Here is a 24,306-nt window from a genome sequence, read left to right on the forward strand (position 1 = left end):
ATTCTAGAACTATGAATGTTTTTGTAAAAATATCATCTAAATATTAAGTTCAGGCAATAAGATACTCACTTATAAAAATTATATAAAAAACTAAAATGACCTTTACAACAATAACTTACTAATCCTTGAAAACGAACAAAACAAAACTTGAACTATATACCTGAGATTCTGAGCTGAGAACTTGTAAGATTAACTTACACCCCTTTTTTATTTTTTTCAAAACGAGAGATTCAGCTTCACCTTCCCCATAATTTACTAGATTGAATTTCTTTTTTATCCAAAACCCATATGTTCTTTTGCCTTTTTTTATTTTTTTTTCAAAACTGCAGATTCAACTTCACAGATTACCAGCAAAGCACAACCAGCCATAGAAGAATGGGGGACAAGGGTTGATCTAGTTAATGGTTTTTTCTTCCGGTTTGCCAATGTAATAAAAGCGTGCGATGTTCCATGTCATTCTTCTCAGCTCTTTCTTCCCGATACCAAGTTTTTCTTCTTTCATATATTTTTTTTAATATAAAAAAGCTAAAGTTGATGCCATGTGTGCTTCGTCTGCAGGATGGGCGCGCCAAAGTACATGTACCTAGTATTTTCCAATGTATAAAAAAAATTGATGTAGGCAGAAATATTATAATTATTTTGACTATTAGTTAATTAACAGAAATTAAAAATTGAAATTGGGAAAAGATACAAAACATGAATAAAACTCTGAAAAATATTGATCAATGATCAAATTCGAAATTATGATAATTTTCTCAAAAATAAAAATTTCAAAGTATTGCATAAAAATTAAATACGTAAATAAACAAGAATCCTACAAAAAATCTGGTCAAAATTGAGATCAAGATCATTTCCCAAATTTGAAACGAAATATTTTCTAATAAGGCCCGGTTTGGTTAGCCAATATAGATGAAAACATCTCATCTGGAATTGTACCGTATAGTAGTTTTGGCTATCCAAACACAATATTTTATCTCTTAAGTTTTCAAAACATCCATTTAAATGAACAATAAATAAACAGTATAAAACAATGAAAACTGACGTGAACATTGCGTGAACAGTGTCAAAACTAACGTGAACGATTCGTAAACAGTACATGAACAATGCACAATTCAGGTAATCTATAAATACTATGGGACCCACGCCTTTTTTAAATCTCAAAGAGTCAAAATTATCTCATCTCATCTTACTATCCAAACATACAATTTTACAAACTATCACATCTCATCTCTTAACTCAAAAAATATCACTACTATTTAAAATATGTCATTTTATCTCATCTGAACTGTCTATCCAAACCGGGCCTAATGTAAATAAAAGTTTTGGAAAAAAATAACTAATATTGCCCCAATCTAAGGAAGATTAAGACATGTTTATTTGGGCAATGAAATAAATGATATGAGGATTTTGTAAATAGTAATGAATTGGAGGTTTGTGAATAGAAGTGAAATAATTTGAGTTAAGATATTTTATTGAGTTTTAAAAAATTAGAGAAAAACTTTGGATAAAAATATTATAAAGTTAAAAAGTTATTTGAATATAATTTATTATTATTATTTTGTTTTAAAATTTAAGAAATAATTATTTTTGTATTTTGTTTGAAAATTTGGAAAAATTGTAATGATTAGATAAAAATCTTAAAATTTTAAAATTGAAGAATATTTTGTGTTTGATGGATGTTTGAAAAAGAAATTATAAGAAGTTTTGACATCTCATCTCACCTAACTTTCCAAACAACCCCTAAGTTTTTTTGCCATATTTGTACAAATTTACCTTCCTAAGATAGTTCGGCGTAATCAATGTAAAATATTAACCCGGATACTCGAAATAAATTTGAAATTATATAAAAGACTTATAAAATTATAAATTGATGTTCTCAATGTCATATAAGATTATAAAATTATTTTTATTATTAAATAAACATAACGTATCAGACACATCAATTATTATAAAGTACTTGACAAGACCACATGTACATGTATATTATAATTATAGAAATATTATAATTATACAAAAATTATACAAAAATAAATTTATAAATAAACATGATTTGATATAATACGTCAGATTATAAAATTATTTTTAAATGTAAATAAATTTAACAGATCATATGAAGTTACATCAATTTATGAATGGGTAAGAATAGGGTTACTACTTTATTACTATCAATTTACTACTTATATGTATTTGAAAATCTTTTTTTTTTACTTTTTTTTTAAGTATTTTTTTAACATTTTTAATCATTAAAAAAATTAAGGAAATATATAATTTTATTAAAAATCATTTCCTTAACAATTAAGTCAAATAAAGAAATTTAAATATAAAAAATAATAATAAATAGATAATAAAAGAGTAATAATTTTATCATTTTTTTTATAAATTTTTTTTTATATAATTTTTTTTCTAGTTGTAACATTTATCGTATAATTATATGTAGGGCCAAAAGTGTATTATATATTACACGTGCGCGCGCGCACATATATTAATATATATATATTTATTGATGTCACTGATCCATCTTCGATTCTCTATACTCTAAATCTAGAAAGGTGAACTGGAGGTGTGAGAAAATATTGAATATTATGAATAATAATAAAATAGTTTATAAATAGTAATGAAATAATTTGAATTAAGATGTTTTATTAGATTTTAAGAAATGAAAAAAAAAATTGAATAAAAATATTTTAAAATTAAAATATTATTTTTATTTTAAAATTTAAAGAATTTGTTTTGTAGTGTTTTGTTTGGAACTTTTAAGAAGTTATAATAATTAAGTATAATTAGATAAAAAAAAAATTAAAAATTAAAAATTATTTTATGTTCTAGTGATATTTAAAAATAATATATTTAAAAATATATGATAATATTTGAAAATAACATAAAACTTTCAAATTTCTCAACGGTTGTGAAGTCTCTCTATGCTGTTCTCAATCCATGCATGCACACGGTAGGCGAATTTGAAATGCTTTGGGACCCGAATTTGGGTCCCGGAGAAGTGTCCAGAACGCTGCTTGCTTTTTTTTTTTTTTTTTAATAATTAAAAAATATTTTTTAATAATATTATAAATTTTTTATTTTTTTAAAAAATATTTATGATGATTAAAAAAATATATAAAAAATAAAAAAGTAAAGTATAACGTTTGGGATATTTTTTAGGGACAAAACTGCGGGATCTGTAGTATTACTCTTTCAGAATTGTGCTGAATTGATAGTAAAAAAAATTTACACAATTTTTTACTATTTATATAATCTTTACGCATCATATATTTTTTAATTTTTATTATTTTTTTATTAAATATTTAATATATAAATAATGAATAGAAAAATTAAATTATTTTAAAAAGAATAAACTCAAAAAAATATTAAAAAAATATTAAAATTTTAAAAAATATGATATGTGAAGATTGGAGAGGTTGTATAGCATTGCTCTTCATAGTAATGCTAAATGAAAAATTATTTCTTCCACTATTCAACAACTGCATCTCACGTTCTGTGAAAAATATTTTTATATTTTATGAAAAAGTTATAAGTATAGAATATTAGAATGAATAGTAATTGATATACAGTAAATCACAAATTTTGGAGGAGAAACTATGTGTTACCGGGTTTGGGGATACAGTACAACTTTTTTCCCGATTGTTTAATGCAGACGACCAAAATTAAGTAAGGATTGGATCAATATATTTTACCATTTATCATTACATTTATCTAAAAAAACTATGGATTATTTTTTAAAGATAACATTTCAACCTAAAACGAACAATGGAACAAAATTAAATACAAATTTATTGAGGACAAATTTGAGGCCATGAAGAAAATTACTTCTGTCGCCCAAAAATTTAAAAAAAAAAAAAACGAATTCAGGCTTATAACGTCAACAGTAATTGCCTTAATAAGATGTCATGATCACATCTAGATTTTTTAGTTGGCTTCCAATGGTCTAAAAGCACCTGCGCCACATTAATGTAATACTTTAGATAGCAAATCCATTTTTTTTTATTGTAAATTAGATATGGCTTACTACATCAATTTATACTTGAGCACTTTTCAAAGAACAAAATGCAGGCATTTATCAATAATAAATTACAATAAAAGCCCACCTGACCATGAATCTGTTTCAAATTCAGATAAAAAATGGATCCCAGTCCAAAACATAAGAAAATCCTGTCTCTAGTAATCGAGTAGAATACAAAGGCAAAGCCCCACCCAACCCCGATCGTTGGACTGCTAGATGGAGGGCAGGCACGAGCTCTATCTGGCATGATTTCTCACCCCAACAAAATGATAATAAATCTACTGAAGAAACATTATAGAAGATGGTCGACTGCTGCGATCTCTCCCTCCTATAGTTCATGTAGTTGCTAAGTAATTACAGCTATTTGCTATTGGCAATCTATATTCATTCTTTCAACCTGTGATACAAAGAAGCAATTAAAAATAACAGTAAATTTAGCAGGACGGTAAAGCATTGTAAAAAACATGCATGCAAAAACCATCAAACACAAAATGGTAGTAACTGCTACCATTTTCTTGACTCGACAAGGTATTGTTTTAACAAATAACTAAAGCATTCAAGAAATTGTGACATGGGACTCCTTAAATCTGCATGTGCAACATGCAAGCTCAGCTCCTATATAGAGAATGCCATGCAACCTCAGGCAATAAGTTTGGCATCCGAATGCTGAGTCACACTTACCGATGGTGTTCATGAAGTCATACCCAAGCAGCATAAGATCAAATAAGAATTTGGTGTGCATTTCTACTAAATCCGTGTCATCTTCTGTAGCATTTGGGGACCAGTAGAATGGGAAACTAGCTGTTCTGAACTAAGAGAAGGGTCGTACCAGGTAATTGGCACCAACTGGGTTACCAAGTCCCTGCCTTATCATCTCTTTAGGATTACTTGTATTTGTTTCGGAGTGTGGGGTTTCCATTAATGTGCGTATCTGATTAAATAGTTAATGCAAAAAGACAAGGTATTATTGCCAAAAGAAAGGGGAATATAGATCAAATATATGTATATACTCAGGAACTTACCACATCAAGACGCTTCTTGTGGAGATCACTTGTTAACTGCAAGATTGAAATTAACTTGAGGAATCAAAAAATATTTTTCAACTGATTATTCTTTTGAAAGTAATGACGAATCTTATATAAACTTATAGTGCAAATTCATCTTGAAAAAGATCTTAGTGTAGAAGAAGTATTCAATGTAAAATCTTATTATATTAATCTATGGGCAATATTACTTATCTTTAAATAGTTCTTTCATACAAACACACCAAAAATGTTGCACCAAGTTGTGCATAACAATAAGAAAAACGTATGGAAGGTGCTTACAGGTTTGCTTTGGTACTTCTGCTCTTCACTTGAATATCCCGGAATGTTCAATTGCCAATTTTTCTCTGCAAAATATTTCCATGCAATAGATTGTTTAAGGTTCAATCACCATCACAAAAATGATATAGAGTAACACCGTTATAGTATGAACCCTTATATATATTCAGTCCTACGTCGCTATGCTATTATCTCATCCATGAATTTCTTGTTTGCCTTAAGTTAGCTCCCAGAGATATTGCCAACATTAACCCTGAGATCAATCTCGAAGGCCCTTTATATAATCTAGCCTAATCACCATAGACCAAGTGAAAAAAGAAATTGAAAAGCATTTTTTGGTAGTTGGCTCATAGTGAAAAACGTACACCACCAGCCAGGCAGCAAATGGACTACAAGTCTACAATCGCCCCAAAATGATGGGCAAATATATCCACCACCAGAAGAACCCACGCATCAAACTGTAACCTTTGACAACCAACCATTACCATCTTACCCACCACCTAAGTAGTCATAGAACCCTAGCACCCACCAATACCGAAAATCAGCTACAAGAAATCAACACCCACACTTTACAATCGAACATCAATCATACAAAACCACCACAAATACACCACTCAACACTACCAGTTCAAAACCCCCCAGTGTTTAAACACCATCAATGGCTGCCACCTATACAAGAAAGAAACCCCAGATGTGCCACAGTGCTGCTACTCGAAACAACAACAAACCCACGCTGATGGCTAAACGCCATATGCCACCCCCTCAAACTCACAACCAAGTCAAAACCAATCTCCTAGTCCCTCAACAATGCCACCAACTACCAAACCAATTCCTCTTTTTAGACCCAAACACTAGACACAGAAAAAGTAATCCCTCACCCTCAGAGCCCATGTCAAGAAAGCAGAGCAACAATCCATTGAAGATCAGGGGACAACTGGTCAGGGGAGAGGAGACGAAGTTGCTGAGGGCGTCAATGGAGTAGCTGAGAAAGTTCAAGCTGGGGCTGCAGTTTACCATGTTGGCAGTAACAAAGGCCTTTTTCAGAGTGAGGCTCTAAATGTTTGGAAAAGACCTCACACTTTTAGAAGCATGAATCATTTTCCTCCAGCTTTGCTTAGTTTTCTGTTGACTAGGATTTTTATGTGTAAGGTTTTAGCAGCACCAAACACCCAAAAATGTGGAAAGGTTTTTCCCGGAAAAGGCATAATGTCAAATCAAACATGTCCTAAACCCAGGTGGGCTATGGCCCTTGTTCCATGCCCATGGCAAGGAACAGGTGGAGGCAATTGTTCACCATCTATCTTCATTTGCAATTTTGCATGGCAGACAAATGATGAATACCAAAGTTCTAAAACTGAGCAATTTTTCTCTGCTGTGTATTCAAAAATTTATTTTTCTGCAAACTTTTCATTAAGAAAAGTAGTATTTGACAAGAAGTTTAAAATCTGTTCAACCCAAAATCACATTAGCAAATGATCATCGAATATGGTAACAGTCAATGAACATCGATAGCACTTGAATTCACAGCAACAATTCACCATCCAGAATCAGAAAACTTCTTCATGCCCAACTTTTTCAAATCATATGAGATTTTTACTTTTCAAAAAAATTCAGCCAGTCTGAGAAACCACCAAAATCAGTGATGAAATTCTTGCGATACTCAACCATTTTCTAATGATGGACACACAACCCTTTTCACAACCATGTTTTAAATGGGGGTACTTTTGTAATGGACATGATACCTTTGTAATTATTTTATAAGTTATTTTACAATAATGCCCTTAATTTAAAACATGATTGTAAAAAATGTTGCGAAATTGTTGTGTTTATCATCTTCCAAACGTATTATTATAATAAATCTGATGATGACGTGTTGTAGTTAGCACAAACCTAGGTGTAGCAATAAATCCTTGGACTCTAAAGTCGAAGATTTCCGATGTTTTGCCAAACTGCATGCGAATGTTGTCACCTGCAAATAGAAACAAGTCCATATCTGTAAGACCATCATGATCTTACCTTAAAGCACACAAATTGACCACAACTGCCCTTAGAAAGTATAGGACACATCAAGGTAGACAGACCAAGAAAAAAAAAACAAATAAGCCAGACAATACTGGCAAACTAAAGATGTAATTGCAAACTTCAAAAAAAGTTCTAAAGCTTATGCTCAAGTGCAGATGATTCATTTAAAGCAGAAAACAAAAGATCCTCGGTATCATACAGTAATATTAAGATACTCAAATAAATTGAATGGGTTGAATTTCAGACTTTGAGATTCATATGATGGAGCTATTGAAGTGTGGCTCTTTGGGCAATGTAGGACAGTTCTTTTACATCACAATAACCCTAAAGCTAACTGAATCCATGTTGACAGTTCAAACTCAAACATGATGATAATATACATTTTTTTGTAACTACAGAATCTGAAAACAAAAACTACAGAATCTGATCCCTAGGATAATATAAGATATAGTCATTTTTTTGGTACGCCTAGCTTCAGATCATTGGCCAATTTTGCTTGATTGTGGAGGTATTCGCAGTGGTAAAAGGTATTTTAAGTTTGAGAATATGTGGTTGAAGTTTGAAGGTTTTGTGGATGGGGTCAAACAATGGTGGAGTTCGTATCATTTCGAAGGTACACCCAGCTACATTTTTGCAAATAAATTGAAAGCGTTAAAAAGAGACCTAAAGGTGTGGAACCAACAAACTCTCGGCAATGTAGAAGATAATAAAAATACCAAGTGGGAGGAAATACAGGAGTTAGAAAGACTACAAGAAGGGAGACCACTTACTGAGGAGGAACAAGCACATAAAACTATGTTGGTTGCAGATCTTGAGAGAATAATTCTACAAGAAGAGATGTCGTGGCGCCAGAAATCAAGAGCTATTTGGCTAAAGGAAGGGGATCGGAGCACAAAGTTTTTCCATAAAATTGCAAATTCTCATAGAAGAAATAATACTATTGAGATACTGAAAATTGAGGGGATCGAGTGTAGAGAAGAAGAGGTAATAAAAGATCACGTGGTAAATTTCTTTGGAGAGCTTCTTACTAAACAGGTGGGGTGGAGGCCTACTTTGAATGGATTGGTTTTTTGCACTATAGAGTTGGAGGAAGTCGCAAGGATGGAAAGGGCTTTCGAAGAGGAAGAGGTCTATGATGTAGTAAAGAAAATGGCAAAAGACAATGCTCTCGGCCCTGATGGTTTCTCCATGGGTTTTTACCAAGAATGTTGGGAGGTGATAAAGAGGGATCTTATGAAGGTGTTTCAAGAGCTTTTCTCGGTAGGTAAATTTGAGAAAAGCCTCAATACCACTTTCCTTGCTTTAATCCCTAAAAAGGTAGGGGCTTTTGAGATTTCCGATTTTCGGCCTATTAGTCTAGTGAATGGTACGTACAAGATCATTGCTAAAGTGCTCGCTAACCGTTTGAGTGGGGTCTTGGGACAGATCGTTACTAAGCCTCAAAATGCCTTTGTGAATGGTAGACAAATTCTTGATGCAGCTCTAATTGCTAACGAGTGTCTGGACAGTAGATTGAAGGCTGGCAGCTCAGGGCTTATGTGTAAGCTAGATATGGAGAAGGTATATGATCATGTTAATTGGGATCTTCTCCTACATCTACTGGGTAGGTATGGTTTTGGAGAAAGATGGAGGTCGTGGATCAGATGGTGTATTTCCACGGCAAGGTTTTCTGTGTTAATCAATGGCAGTCCAGAGGGTTTCTTCTCGAGCTCTCGTGGCTTGAGACAAGGGGATCCATTATCTCCATTACTTTTTGTTATTGTTATGGAGGCACTAAACAGGATGATCTCAGCCTTAGTGACTAATGGTTATATTAGTGGTTTTCAGATTGGATCGCCGAGTAGGAGTATCACTACCATTTCACATTTACTGTTTGCAGATGATACGCTTATTATGTGCGAAGCCGAGTCAGATCAGTTGAGGGATGTGAAAGCATTGTTGCTTTGTTTTGAAGCAGTGTCTGGTTTAAAAGTGAATTATGATAAATCTGAGTTGGTGCCTATTGGAGAAGTTCAAAATTTGAGGGTGTTGGTTGGTACACTGGGTTGTAAGATAGGGTCTCTCCCTATGAACTATTTGGGATTACCATTGGGTATAGCCTCGAGGGCGCTTTCTATTTGGGATATTGTGATTGAAAAAGTAGAGAGAAGATTGGCAGATTGGAAGAGAATGTATTTGTCAAAAGGGGGCCGGATTACGCTTATTAAAAGTACGCTTTCTAATCTACCCACTTACTTCTTATCCTTATTCCCTATAACGGCAAGTGTGACGGGTCGTCTTGAGAAGCTACAGAGAGACTTTCTGTGGGGGGGGTCTAGGTGAAGAGTTTAAATTCCATTTAGTCAAGTGGGAAATTGTGTGTCGTCCTATCTCCAATGGTGGTTTGGGTATTAGAAATTTGAGGATGTTCAATCAGGCACTACTTGGCAAATGGTTGTGGCGTTATATCAAGGAAACGGCTGCCTTATGGAAGACTGTGATTGAGAACAAATACGGTGGTTTTGAGGGGGGTTGGTATACTAGAGAAGTTCAAGGGGCCGCTGGAAGGGGGCTATGGAAACACATTAGAAGAGGATGGGTGGTTTTCCATCAACATACAAGATTGCAATTGGGTACAGGTTCAAAGATCAGATTTTGGAAGGATGTTTGGTGTACCAATAATACTCTACAAGACTTGTTTCCTACACTTTTCATGATTGCAAATGCTAAAGATGCCATGGTGGCGGAGGTAATGAAAGTTGTAGGTAAAAACATCCACTGGAATATCAATTTCAATCGGGCAGCACAAGACTGGGAGATGGGGAGTTTTGTAGATTTTTATAGTCTTTTGTACTCTTGTCGCCCAAATATCCAGCATGCAGATGATTTGTGGTGGAGTCCAACAAGGAAAGGGGTCTTCACTGTTAGCTCCTTTTACAAGGTACTCACACAAGTTCCTGACAGACATTTTCCCTGGAGAAAGCTTTTGTGTAATAAGGCTCCTCCCAAAACTTCTTTCTTTGTGTGGACAGCATCTCTGGGGAAGATTCTTACTACGGATAATCTAAGAAAAAGAAGCATAATTATAGCAGACTGGTGTTGTATGTGTAAAAGAGGGGGTGAATCGGTGAATCATTTACTTTTACATTGCAACGTAGCCAGGACTATTTGGGATGCGGTGTTTAACATAATGGATTTAGCATGGGTTATGCCGAAAACTGTGTTGAATGCTTTGGCCTGTTGGACCTCAATTCGAGGAGTGCGACAAATCAAAGCAGTTTAGAAGATGATTCCTATATGTATTATGTGGTGCTTGTGGCATGAGCGCAATGAGAGGATTTTTGAAGACAAAGAGAGATCAATGGCGGAGCTAAAAATGTTATTTTTTAAGACTCTTTGTACTTGAGCTAATGTCGTGGACTTTAATGGCATGGAATTTCATGAGTTTTTAGTTTCTAATGCTCCCACCTAATTAGGATGGGAGCATTAGAACTTCTTTTTTGTAATTGACAGTTGTTTGGATGAATATATACTTATTTTACTTATCAAAAAAATATATATATAACTTAAAAAAATACATATACAAAACTACATAGAAATCTGGCCGAAATTTGAAGAAAGATCAGATTTCATGCACAACTGAGAGAGAGAGAGAGAGAGATTATTTTTGGACCTGTAGACAGGCACGCACACACATATTTAAAAATCTATTAAAAAAAGAACAACAGTAGAGGGCCTCACAGAATCAATGAAGTCATCAGCAATCTCTAAAAGAAGATCTTGAACTTCAGGATCCAGCTTTCCCTGTGAATCCACCTGAGCACAATCCCGGGTGATAAATATATCATTAGAGCAATGAAAAGCAAAACATACAAACTGACATCTTTAGGAAACAAATGGGATTCACAGAGTGGAAATACAGGAAAGACCTGTGAGACCAAATCCTGTAATTTTCTTTTCCCAAGAAGTTGATTGGTTGCTTCTGTTCCATGGCTGGAACTCCCCCCTGGTGTCGTTGTACCAGATGCAGTAGCATCCGGTTGTGATCCAGTCAAACTTAGGGATTTCTGCCCTGTGGGTCCAGGCACCCTTGGAGAATACTGCTGCTGCAACTGCTGCTGCAGCTGCAGCTGCGGCTGCGGCTGCTGATGTAAGGACAGGTGTTGCAATTGTGGTTGTGCAGGTTGTTGTAGTTGCTGTTGTTGCTGCTGTGGCGAAGGATGCCCCATTGGTTGCTGCTGCTGTACCAGTTGGGATAATTGCTGTTGGTTTAGGGCCATGGAGTTTTGGTGCAACTGCTGCTGCATGAGTACTTGCTGCTGCCTCTGATGTTGTTGATTACGGAATGAAGCTGAACCAGCACCAGAGACTGGTGGAATTTGCTTCAACCACTGTTGCTGTGATAAAGCATTCTGCATCATAGCTGGCTGTCCATTCTGAGTCATTCCAGATAACTTAGGGTTCAAAAATGCCAGTGATGATTTCCTGGGTAAGCTTTGAACCTGTAAGTTTGAAAAGATAGTGTGCAGGTCATAATCATGCATAAAAATTTAAATGTAAAACATACATACAGAACCCAGCAAAACAATGGTTGTGAATGCTTATAAATATTCTAATACATCCGTAATCATCAAGTATATTAATAACATTGACGAGAATCAAAAGTGCATCCATTTCACTCCGAAAACTAGACAAACAAGATGTTATTAAAACATAAGATTAAAAAAATGATGGATTTCATTCATTTAACTATGGAAATCATCCTACATATGATCTGGAATCATCTCATTTCAAATGCTCTGAGCTAAAAAAAATGGACTTACTGCAAATGTACATAATGAAATGACTCAACTTCACGGGCTTCCAAGTACTCCCACATAATTATAATATGTTTTTGTCCGACAGTATTTTCTATGAAATTATAGGTTTTAGACAAAGCATTTTTTCCAATTAAAGAGTTACTGAATAAGTTCCCAGTCCAACTCTTGGAAAAATCTTCAGAATGTTTTGAATTTGGGACATCAAACGAGAAAATCAGAGATGCTCACCCATACTACAGCAGAAAAACACCACTTAACAATTTTTTTTTTATTGGCACCGGGTGTCCAGGAACAGCATCCCGACTAATCACGTGGGTGCACAGGACCTTGGCAAGGAGTTTCCCGCAAGTAAACCTCAAGCATTTCAAGAGAAAAATTCCTTAGTCCAATAGCCCCTAGAGATTGTTTGCACTCACTGAGATTCAAACCTTGGATCTTGGATAGGCCTGTGCAAAAAACCGCTTGGCTCGATCCGCCCGCTTGGCCCGACCTGACCCGTACAAAAAAAAAAACTGTTTTAACTACATCTCGGGTTAGACCCGTACAACCCGTAAAAAATTTCAGGCAACCTGCCTCTTAAAACACCCATGCTTTGCAGTTTGCACATGAAAGTGAAACCCTAGCCAGCCCCCTCCCACTTCTCTTTGCATCACCTCTGTTCCCCCCCTCCCCACTTCTCTTCGTCACAACGCCATCATCCACAACCCGAGAGTCTTAAATGATTTACTTGGAGCTTCAACTATCTATACCTGCAGGGGATTTCAGTACACGCTCAAACCAACTGCCAGGCTCATCTCAGCTCGTCTTCTACCTTCACTTCCAATCCTCTGAGACGATGAGCCGAACCAATATCACTCTGGTATGCTTCTTTGCACTGCTGCAAAGCTTATTCTTCTTTTAAATGTGGAATTCAAACCTTCATAAAAACCTTCCATTGTTTGCAATTTTGGGTTATTACGATGGAAAGGCCCAATTGATCTGAAACCTAGTAGATACAACAACATTTACGAGATGATGCTGGGGTTTTTACCATACCTGCGATTTCCTCGGACAAGTTTTCACCTCCATGTTCCTGATTTTTTTATGAATGAAGTATTTTTTTTTTATTCTTCTTCTAAATGCCAGTCAGAAATCATCTTCTGCATGACCAACATAGAACCTTTAAAGTCCCTAGTCCCTAGTCCCTAGTCCCTAGTCCCTAGTGCCAGTTAAAAAAAAAAGGGTCTGACTGGAAACCTTCAACATGCAGGTCGGATCGGGCCAAAAACATGGACAGGTAACTCAGGTTGCAGGCCTAATCTTGGAGGGAGCATACCACCAAGGCCAAGGCTTTTACCACTTGAGCCAGCCCCTAGAGGTTCACCACTTAACAATTATAGAGATAAGGAATAAGCAAACCTAAAAAAATAAATTTTAAAAGGGCACAATTAACCCAAAGCCCTTCCAAAAAGTGTCAATTTATTAATCTGAGAGATACTTTGGGATTTTGGATAATGTGAACTTCATAAGCGAGCGAGACAGCATCATAGTTTGCAAAATCAACTCAAGTACGGAACCAAGCGGATCAAAACAGTTAGGGTATGTATCCTCCACCTTAAAACAAATTGTAACCTTTATATGTCACCCCGGAAACTTAGATTTATAAGACGAGAAATAAAAAACTTACAACCACATAGAACAACATAAAGTGACTGAGTAACATGGGAAAAGCACAACCATCAGCAGTTAACCAAATCCAGCAAAGCAATATGCATAAGGCAGCTTTATACCTGCGGAGAGTTGAGAGAACTTTGTTGTTGCAATTGCTGCCTCATCTGCCCCAGGTTAATTTGCTGGGTATAACCGAGGGAGCCGTTCGCTCTTAGTTGCGAGCTCAAATTGAGTGTCCCCATCATCCCCATTGCTTGCATTCCTTGCAAAGCTTGACTCGAGTTACCTGAAAGGAATTGAGAACCTTGGACCAGTCCAGATTTTTGCCTCGGCTGCATCCAACATTCATTTTTTAAAACTAAACAGAGATTATATTCAATTCATAAGTAAAAAATACAACATGTTGCTAAATCAATTGCCAAGTTGTAATGCCTCTATGGAAGGCCCAAGTCACATGGCCTATACTCCAAAAGGACTAGTCAATGATACAATTGGAGCTCATTAGAACCTTATAAATAGCAAGAACTTATCATTCCCAAACAATGTGGGATCTCATACATCACCTACCATTTTCATTATTATATGGGATATCACAATCCCCTGCCCCCACTTTAAATTCCCAACGTCCTCATCAGGCTAGTCCATTGTAGGTAGCACGGCTTAAGTCTCACATTTCTGGTTGAGATAGACTTTGATATCATTTATAACGCCACAATGGAAGGCTCAAGTCACATGGCTTATACTCTAAAATGACTAGACAATGATACAATTGGAGTCCATTAGAACCTTATAAGAGCAAGAACTTCTCATCCCCAAGCAATGTCTCATACACTACCTATTATTTTCCTTATCATATGGAGTATCACACAAGTACTGTATGCTTAAAAATAAAGCAAACAGGATATTAATCAGGCCAACCACAAACAGGAAAATGATATAGTAACATGCATTTGGCTGATTGTGTTCCTAATGTGATCGAGTTGTGCAGGAAAGAAGGCTTTTTCCCCAAGGAGTGGCGATATCAAATAGAAGATTCACTAAGGTACCGTCTTTGAACAATTCCAGATCCCCTACGTTTTCCTGCTTCTAAAAATTAAAGAGAAAATATATTTACAACCGTGAATTCTATAACCGCAGCGCAATCGCTTTAAAAAAAGTTAATAAAATATGAGATCCTTGAAAAAAAATTAATTTTTTAATAGTGCACCCTATTTTTTTTCAAAACAATTGGGCGGTGTTTACTTCCTTCATGGTTGTATATAGAGTTATTAAACCCTTTCAACATTCTACCTTCCAAAACAAGCAGGAATAGCATAGAAATTGCTAATTAGACTATATTAGAGATGAATGATAATTCGATTTATTACCGAAGCTAACAACTGGGACTGCAGATTGAACTGCGCTGCAGCTGCGCCCGACAACATGGGCAGATGGCCGCTCTGCCCGATCAGCGCTGACCGGGATAAGTTCCCGCTAGTACCCAACTGCTGCTGATTTTGCTGCTGTTGCTGCTGGGTCTGCTGCTGGATGCCACCAGACCCACCAAAATTCACATTCCCATAAAGCCCCTGCTGTTGAAGCTGCTGCTGCCTCATAGCCCCCAACTGTTGTTGCTGTTGCTGAATTTGGTTCAACCGCGACATGGACGGGGAGCGTTGCATGCTTTGCTGGATTTGATAACTCGACATGGCGGTGACATTCTGGGTCAAACTCTGTTGTTGCTGAGATTGCTGCTGTTGGGATTGTTGCTGTTGCTTTTGTTGTTGGAAATCTAATCCAACGGATGGAGTGAGCTGCTGCTGCTGTTGCTGTTGGTGGTGGTGTTGTTGTGGCTGTGATTGCGATTGGGGAAGAGGGATTTGGGGAGGAGAGGAGATATGATCAAGGGAGTGGGAGTGGGAGTGGGAGTGGGAGAGAGGGGAAGGGGCGGGCTGTGGGTTCGACAGGTTTTGAGGAATTGAGGGTGTGGGTGTTGGCGTTTGTGCTGCTATTGTTGTTGGTTGTGTCGCTGATGTTGGGTCGATGGGGTTTGAAGTTTGGAGGGGTTTTGGAGACGATGCTGCACTTTCTGCCATTTCCTTCTGAGAAATTCGGTTAATGGAACTACGCGATTTTCCTCGGCCTAGTTCATATCCCAATTTGGGTTCCGTAAATGAGAGAGAGAGAGAAAAGAGAGAGAGAGAGGGGTCGAACAATGAAGGGGAAGAAAAAGGCCCAGAAAGACGGGAGTGGCAGGAGAAGTTGAATCTGAACCGTACACATCAGAAATTGGAGCCATATAATTTTCCTCCTCGGGTTGTTTGTAATTTTATTTAATTGTTATAATTTTTTAAATTTTTATATAAAATATAATTAATTATTTAATTATTTTAAATTTTTAAATAAAAATAATATTTTAAACCTATCTTATTTAATTTTTAACTTTTATCTCATCTTAATTTATTATTTAAATATTTTTTTAATCTTAATTAAATTAAAGTGACAAATGTAAGTCGTTATTTTAAAAAATTTGATAAATTTAAAATTTGTATGAAAACAATTAGCATGAGTCTATCAGCCTAATGTTTTTAAACAAAATAATAAAGTTTGGACAACTGTATCCAATAGTACCCCAAATAAATTATCCTCTTGTACCTTAATTGAATCAAAACTCTTTGTTTGTTTTTTGAGATAAAGATGGGATGAATTTAAATAAAAATTAAATAAAATATTATTATAAAATATTTTTTTAATATTATTTTTATTTAAAAAATTTTAATTAAAATTAAAAAAAATTAAATTATTTATTATATTTTATATAAAAATTTAAAAAAATTATAATAATTAAATAAGATAAAATGAAATAAATTATAAAAACAAACGATACTAATAATTCTCCTCTTTCTCAATTCCGGTTGCAACCTAAGTTGAGGAGGACGATCTTTCCCCTTAAGCACGAATTAGAAAAGAAGAGGGATTGAGCCGAATTCAACATGGTTAAAAAATAAAAAATAAAATCAATTTGATAAGAAAGGTCCTGCATCTATCCTCAAATCTCCCTTGCACATTTAGTTTTAGAATCCTATATCATATTATTTCATAAAAAATATAAACGTACTTAAAAGAAATTATAAAAAAGTCTTATATTACATATTTTCATTTAATTAGAATGTGATTTATTATTTTTATATTTTTATTAAACTCATTCATACTTAAATATTAAGATAAATTAATAAAAATAATAAATTACATATTAATTAAATAAAGATGTACAGCATTGAATTTTTTTTTAATATTTATTGTTAATACCACGTCCACTACTAACCCCAGATCGAATGCTTATATTATACGGTATGCAAATCAATCTTCTAGGCCAGAATTTTCTCAAAAGACTCATCACTGGGCTTGAGTACTGTCAATCAAATCTCGGCACAGAGTCTCTTTGTACGACTTTTTGTATGATTTCAGGGCCTTCTTCCAGCTGCTCTGGCCGAGATTTGATTCTTCTCCCATTTATACTTTTCTCGAGAAAATATTTGAGTCTCCCTACCGAAATTGTCACGTGTTTTCAAGGTAAGAGAAAGAGAACGTGTATTCCGTTGTCCTCTTTTCTTTTTCAACGTCTGTATTTCTTCTTCTATTCTTCTTGTCTGTGGGTTTATGCCTGTAGTTTTCTCTGTCTGGGTTAAGTAAAACTTCCCTTCTTGTTCTGTGAGTTCCAATGCGTTTGTGTTGTTGTGTTATCACAATTTGTACTTATACGATGAAAATATCTTTCTCAAAATTCCCAAAACACTTTCTTAGTCCTCTACTTTTGACACAAACATAAATCTCTCTAGTCTCTCTGAATAAATAAAACGATTGCTTGTTTTGCTGTGTTTTCTGCAGCAAAAAGAAAATTTTATACGACATTTTTTGGTCATAGTTTTGACACAATTGAATCTTTTTACTAAACGTTGTAATATTTGAGAGTAGTTTTCTTCTACCTTGTGGGGCAATGACTGGTACTGGTATTTGGGGGTCACCCAGATTCTTTTCCACTCAAAATCAGACACGGAAATTGTTTTTTTGTACAAAAACAAAAAGAAAAGCTTCCTTTTTGTGGAAAAAGGGGCCTGCTTTTACGTCGCAAACAAATGCCCATGTCTGATTTTTCTCCTTTCTGTACCCTCTCTTATGCTCCACTTTTCTAACCGACTGTTTGCTTGCGGAGAAAACGGAGGAAACTTCCTAGGCACAACTGGGTTCTTGATTTTGTTTCTTTTTAGCCAACCAATGAGAGGTTAGAATTCAACAGTCTCTCATGCTTTCAATCTTACTTCTTTTAGCCCCCTTCAAATTTTGCAGAAATCAAATAAATTATGGTAATCCATTAAATTTCAAAATCACATGAGCTTATCTCTTGCTTTATTCTGTCTCTTTTTCATCATTCTTGGTGTTTCTGGTGCAGGCCCGGGGCTGGTTTTGATTGAATTAAAGCGTCACTGAAATGGAAGGTGATATATTTTCTGGCATAGGAAATGGAACTGATCAAGTAGATAGCAAAGTTTTGCAGACATTTCAGAAGAATTTTGTGCAAGTCCAGGACATTTTGGACCAGAACAGGTTACTAATCAATGAGATCAACCAAAACCATGAGTCAAAGATCCCTGATGACTTGAGCCGAAATGTGAGCTTGATTAGGGAGCTTAATAACAATATCAGAAGGGTGGTGGATCTCTATGCTGATCTTTCGAGCTCTTTTACCAAGTCAGTGGAGGCTTCATCGGAAGGAGATTCAGGTGGGAGTTTGAAATCCAATGGAAAAGCCAGTCAGAAGAGAATTAGGTCCGGGTAATTTATTTAACCGAGCTTCTGCATCGATTCTGCACGCTTTCATTGTGGGATAAGAATGAGTATTTCAGTATATGAAGGAAAGGATACGAAGAAAATTTTCTTACTCCTCTATATTAGTCAAAACGTGTTGTAGGTTTTATGCTTCAGTTTAATTTTTACCATTTTCATTGGAATAACTTTTTTTTTTCCTGTAGTTTTAGGATGATTTACTTCAACAAGGAACGTGCCAAATATGAACTAAATTTCAGTGTAATCTTCTTAACTCATTGGATTCAACCATGCTTCTGTTTTGAAATCTTCAAGTTTGAGGCAGATACTGATTACTTTGGGTACTATGGAGATAGCTTTGATCTTTATGTCTTCATTTTCTTGATTTTTAAGCTATTTGTTAGGTGAATTTGTCTGTACTGTTTTAAATCTCAATTATTGCGTCGGTCAATGAACCTTGTTCTATTGCGAAAATGTCGGTAATTTGATTTTGTGGCATATGTTTGGCAAAAGGAATTCCTTGTAGTGTCCTCACATTGGTTAAAGTATTGTAGTTGAGTGTTGGTATGTACTAATAATTCTTTTACCCCCAAAAGATGGCAAGATCTCTACGTTCAGGAATCAGAACCTCCTATTATGTCACTATAGGGAACTAAGAACATGCAATATATTTTGCAATGCCGGTAAGAGTTTTTAGACTTTTGGGTTGAAGAGACATAATTAAAGAAGGAATCTTGGATGATTCCAAACACCACCAGTTTGGAATATCATGTAGTGGTTTTGTCCTACTTAATGGCATTCTCTTAGATATTCTTGGTGTGAAAAAGGATGATTAACTGAAATTATACGAAGGAAAGTGTTTAGCTGAGTTTAAAAGAAAGCACCACTGCTTGAAGGGACAAAAACATGATCAAACAGCAGAACAAGGGCCCAATGATTGCTGAAGTGGTGGGATTGGTAGCACCTGCTTGTACTTAATTGAGATTCTTTGCTTCATACGGATTGATTTTATATTTTCCGTAGTTTTTAAAGTTGAAAAAATGTCTTTTGAGTGTTGACATTGAATTTCTCTCAACCCCCACCGCGCACAAATCAGTTCTCCATTCTTTTGGAAAATTTATGAGCTTTCTGATATGGTTAGAAGACCCACGTGAATGATTGCATTCCACTTTAGTACAGCTGAAGTGGAATGAGTAGTCATGCAGCAGATGAAACGCAGAAAGGTAGTTTTATGCATTGTGCTTAAATCTAACCAAGTTTCATGTCGATAGATTTATGTTACCTGGCTAGTGTTCTGCTCGTGCCATTGGCTTTAGGTGATGATCCTTTTGACCAACAGAACAAAGCAAAATGGAATGCTTGCCCACCATTGAAATGCAGCTCAATCCCACCATATCACACAAAGATTTGATTCAAGGTTCATTTGCTTAGAAAAATTGAGTATGCTTTGATTAAAGTAATCTCTGAAGCAGAGGGAGCTTGGGATGCCAGATACTGTGAAGGGAGATGATGCCTTTTAATTTGCCACTTTGCTGTATCGACAAATGGATAGCATAGCAATAGCATCACAGTTGCTTCAGTTGTTTTGTTTATAAAACATGCGGCGAGATTAGCAAGGAAGACCTTTTTTCTTTTTTAATTTTTCGGAAAGAATAAGATCGAGAAAGTGATATAAATATGGGGAACTCAACACTCAACGCTGATCGATGAGGATAGGAAAGAAGATGTTTCAAATCATTAACCTAAACCTAGGGATGCTCTCCACATGAAGCGGTGGAACCAGACAAAATGAAATTTGTGTCCTTATTCCTCATGAATGGGCATGGAGTTTCGTGTTAGGAAATATATATACAAAACTGACCTGAACATCCTTTTTTTGGCATGGAAACAATTTCATGAGAACGCTACCAAGAAGTCAAAATAAACGACTGCATGTCAATGTGCGTGGTTTGGGAGTTATTATTGAAGCCCTTTCTCAGTTTCTCTGTTTGCGGCTCACTTAGGAGACGTTTGGATTCGAAAATGAGTTGAGATGACTTGAGATGAGTTGAGATGGATTGTGAATAGTAATGAGATGAGTTGTGAATAGTAGTAAGATTTGTGAGTTAAAGTTACTGAATAGTAATAAATAGTAGTGAGATGAGTTGAAATAAGTTGAGATAAGTTAAGATGAGCTGAGATGAGCTGAGATCTCCTTCAAATCCAAACGTCCCCTTAGTTTTTGGAATATGAATTGTATAATTTTAGAGTATGCACACATTTTCTGTTTTTTTAAAAAATAAAATAGACACTTGAATCTTATGAAACTGTCACTTTTTATACAGTGAACTCTGTTTTTTTATAAAATAATTATACGAGACTTGCACACCATATATAATATTTTAAACATTTTAATCTAATTTATAAATTATCCTCTCTATAAGTCGAGTTAGTCATAAGCCTAACAATATATTCAAAAGCTTTACGACTATTGAATACTAGTTTAGTGAAATTTGTAATCCCAAGTATTAACACGTCGATAAGCTTCTCCATCAATCTAACCAATACCAATGCAAAACCTCCACTACTCCATTTGTTAAGGACATGTTTCGCATCCTGCCAGTCTCCACATCCGATCTGTATCAAGAGAGTTTGGTGGCCTAGAGTATTAGAAAACACTTCCGATGCTGTTAGTTTTGCCTTAAGAGAAAGAGTTCCTGATAAAAATATGAGTCTGAATTATCTGTATCAAGGCTTTTATACCCCTTTTTCGATGGGGTCATTGTTCTCTTTGTACATGTGGTGTCTGCCCCTGTTTTGGATTATATGCTGTTGTATTTAATGCGGCAACTTTTGTCAAGGACAAGATCTCTCGCAGGGATATCTTGCTAATGGCGCATGTTCGCATGTGTGTGGTTCCTGCGAGCTATCTAGTCAGTGTGTCTGTATGAACACTGTCCCCTTTCCCCATGTTAGTCCGAACCCTCAGCTTCTTTACCAGTCAGTGGGCTTGTAACATATGGATTTGAGCCTTAATCAAGATGGACCGGACCCATACGTCCCTCCACCATTGATCACCTATGACCACACAAAGCAGAGAATCAACGTACCCAAGAAATGAAGAAGTTGGGTTCAAAGGCAGCAAACACCTGGTTTATCTCACAATCAGGGGTGTAAAACAAAACCAAAAAATTGGTTGAACTGGTTCGTTTCGGTTCGGTATGGTGCAGTACCGGTTCTTAAGAACTAAAATCGGTGCGGTATCAATTTTCATATTTTGAAAACCGGTTTAAACCGAACCGGTGGTATATATATATTTATAATTTTTATATTATATTATATATATTATATACTAAATTACTAATTAATATAATAAGAAATTATAATCTTATTATTCAAGTCTATTAATCTTATAATATAAAATTAATATAACATATGATATAACGTAAAATTAATCTTATAATTTTTAATATAACATTTGATATAACATATCAAGTTTAATCTTATAATATAAAATTAGTATAACATAAATTTAATCTTAAACATAAACATTAATATTAAGTTATTAATATAAACCTTTGATATATATATATATCAATGATAAATATATTTCTGACAAAATAAATAATAATACATATTGTTTTTGTAAATACATTTTTATATATTTTATCATATATACTCATATAAAAAGTCTAGAATTTATATAGACTATAGTTAAATTCAATACTATACTAATATGTATTAATTATTATAAAATAATATACTTATACTATAATATAAATAGATTAATAGTTTAGTATATGTAAATATCATACTATTACTAATATAGATAATTTGTAAAATCGAAAAAATCGAATCAGACCAAAATCAAAAAAATGGAAGTTTCGATTTTGATAATGAATCGATCTTATATCAATTCTTAAATTTTCAAATTCAATATATATCGATTTGATTATAAAATATGTATAAAACAACCGGACCGGTTACAACCTATTGACAATCAATCTCCATCGCCATCGATATCTAAACCTTAAACTTTCAAATCTTAACAGCAATGCAGAGAAAAACATCCTTGGACTGTAACTTTGATGAACTACCTGATTGATCATCTTCGTCACCAACGGAGGACCACCTGCCATTGACAGAGCCTTCTGTTGACGTCGTGTTCGCAGGCATGGGCCACTTCATGTCCCCGGTGCCATGATGTGAATTTTTTGGAGCCCCCGGCAGTGTTCCGGTGCAGCTGTATGATGGCGGTCCATACGCCCACGACAGTGAATGGGAAATAAGTGCAGGAAAAGTAAAGAGAGATGATACAAGATTTACGAGGTTCGACAATATACCTACGTCCACGAGGTTTGTGGAGAGAAGTCTCCAATATAATATATATCTGTTTACAATCACTCATAGATCCTTATATCTCACTGTATAGAGAAGTTGGAGCTATTCCTATCTGTATATTTCCATCGATTCATTCGTCAGGATGTTCTCTTTTTCATTAGTTCAAAAGAAGTCCCATTTAATGTTGTCCGGGCATCCCTTCTTATAGGCTTGTTTGACCCCCTACTGTACATGCCAGCCTGTCTTTGGTAAATCTCCCTTGCGTGATCCCTTTGTCTTCTCTTCGGACCCCGTAATAACACGAGCGCGTAGCTCGAATGGCGTGGGAGGGGAATCGACTGCGTAATAGCACGAGTGCAGAGCTCGCGAAAGTCTAGTGACTCATTTTTCTTATGTTGGAGATTCTGTTTTTTATGGAGATTATGTTCGATGGAGGTTATGTTTGATGGAGATTCTTGCACGAAGTTCAGCAAGTTATTTAGACTGCATTGAGAATAGCTGTTAGCAGGTCAGAGCTTATGGCTCGGTTTCTGTGCTTTTATATTTCGTGAATTGGCACTTATAGGTTGGCAGAGGCTAAGGGCCCTACTCCCTCACCAATGCGTTTCGTTTTCTTTTTGCACGAAACTCGACAAGTCATTTAAACTGCGTTGAGAATAGCTGTTAGCAAGTCAGAGCTCATGGCTCGGTTCCTGTGCTTTGTACTTCGTGAATTGGCACTTATAGGTTGGCAGAGCCCGAGGGCCCTGCTCCCTCACTAACGCATTCCGTTTTCTTTTTGCACGAAGCTCGGCAAGTAGATTGCATTGAGAATAGTTGTTAGCAGGTCAGAGCTCATAGCTAGGTTCCTGTTCTTTATACTTTGTGGCCGATCTAGGGAGCAAGCTTGTTTCTAGTGCGGTTCTTGACCTTTCGCTCCCGACAATTTGTTTCAATGATAGAGATAACTTTATTAGTAGAAACAGAATTCACATGAACTTTGAAAATAACAAACATGGAGTTGTTGATTAGTTAGAGAGAGTCTATGCTTGCTTATGCAATAGTGCAGAGCAGGAAAACCGAGCCGAGTAGAAAAAATAGCGCACCAGAGCAGAGTAGAATAGAAAAACTGAACAGGAAAATAGAGCCAAGCAGGAAAACTGATCCGAGCAGGAAAAATAGCGCTGCATAGCAGGAAAACTGATGCATGTTATGTTGCATCCGTGCATGTATTTTATCGAGCTGAGGAAGTTCGTTCATGTAGTAGCCGAACTGAGTAGTTCGTGCATGTGGTCACCTCTGTCTGCATAGCTTTATCGAGCTAAGTAACCCCGTGGATATATTTCACATGCAGGTGGCTTTCCGAGCGGGGGGAAGCCCATGCAGATGCTTCACT

At 35.5% G+C, this 24,306-nt stretch overlaps 1 protein-coding gene and 1 pseudogene across 3 annotated transcripts; one reads left to right on the top strand and one right to left on the bottom strand.

Moving 5' to 3' along the window:
* Nucleotides 1-4,044: 4,044 nt before the first annotated feature.
* LOC109019806 lies at nt 4,045-16,039 on the bottom strand (annotated as a pseudogene).
* A 1,115-nt stretch (nt 16,040-17,154) lies between these two features.
* Nucleotides 17,155-18,979, top strand: LOC109019803 (protein ELF4-LIKE 4-like). 3 transcript variants are annotated; one of them, XM_019002183.2, is made up of 2 exons: nt 17,155-17,360; nt 18,238-18,979. In XM_019002183.2, exon 2 carries the CDS (start codon nt 18,277-18,279, stop codon nt 18,622-18,624), a length of 348 nt encoding a protein of 115 aa, XP_018857728.1. In that variant the 5' UTR covers nt 17,155-17,360; nt 18,238-18,276; the 3' UTR covers nt 18,625-18,979. The 3 variants fall into 3 exon arrangements, with proteins under 3 accessions (XP_018857728.1, XP_035539181.1, XP_035539182.1); XM_035683288.1 differs by lacking the exon at nt 17,155-17,360 and adding an exon at nt 17,407-18,069; XM_035683289.1 differs by lacking the exon at nt 17,155-17,360 and adding an exon at nt 18,065-18,151.
* The last annotated feature ends 5,327 nt before the right edge of the window (nt 18,980-24,306 follow it).

The sequence above is a fragment of the Juglans regia genome, chromosome 12, assembly GCF_001411555.2.
Source record: "Juglans regia cultivar Chandler chromosome 12, Walnut 2.0, whole genome shotgun sequence".
Lineage (NCBI taxonomy): Eukaryota > Viridiplantae > Streptophyta > Magnoliopsida > Fagales > Juglandaceae > Juglans > Juglans regia.

Excerpts from the sequence above, each read along its gene's own strand:
- LOC109019803 (XM_019002183.2), top strand. The coding sequence starts at position 18,277 with ATGGAAGGTGATATATTTTCTGGCATAGGAAATGGAACTGATCAAGTA.